Raw genomic sequence first — 304 nt, forward strand, 5'->3', positions numbered from 1 at the left:
CTGCTGTTGCTGCTGCTGCTGATGCTGATGCTGACGCTGGTGCTGATGCTGTTGATAGTGCTGATGCTGCTGATGCAGCAAAAGCAGAGCTGCTGCTGTTGCTGCTGCTGCAACTGCTGCAGCAGCAGAAACATATTTGCTGCTGCTGCTGCTGCTGCAGCAGCAGCAGAAGCAGCAGCAGCAGAAAGAGGAGAGGCAGCAATAGCAGCAGCTGCAGCAGCAGGAATAGCAAAGCTAGCAGTAGTAGCAGCAGCAGCAGTGCGACGAGTATCAGCAGCAGCAGCGGTGCGAATAGTAGCAGCAG

The 304-nt window shown here is 55.6% G+C and overlaps 1 protein-coding gene across 1 annotated transcript in view; it reads left to right on the forward strand.

Annotated features, from left to right (window-relative positions):
* Positions 1-304, forward strand: part of EMH_0082140 (uncharacterized protein) — a gene marked incomplete at both ends in the record, with an annotated part of 2622 nt that overhangs the window by 831 nt on the left and 1487 nt on the right. Inside the window, 2 exons of the mRNA XM_013500476.1 lie at positions 1-5; positions 161-302. Of these exons, the coding sequence (XP_013355930.1) occupies positions 1-5; positions 161-302 (147 nt within the window). The remainder of the gene's footprint in view (positions 6-160; positions 303-304) is intronic.

Source organism: Eimeria mitis, genomic scaffold, assembly GCF_000499745.2.
Source record: "Eimeria mitis Houghton genomic scaffold, Emh_scaff5449, whole genome shotgun sequence".
In the NCBI taxonomy this organism is placed as follows: domain Eukaryota; phylum Apicomplexa; class Conoidasida; order Eucoccidiorida; family Eimeriidae; genus Eimeria; species Eimeria mitis.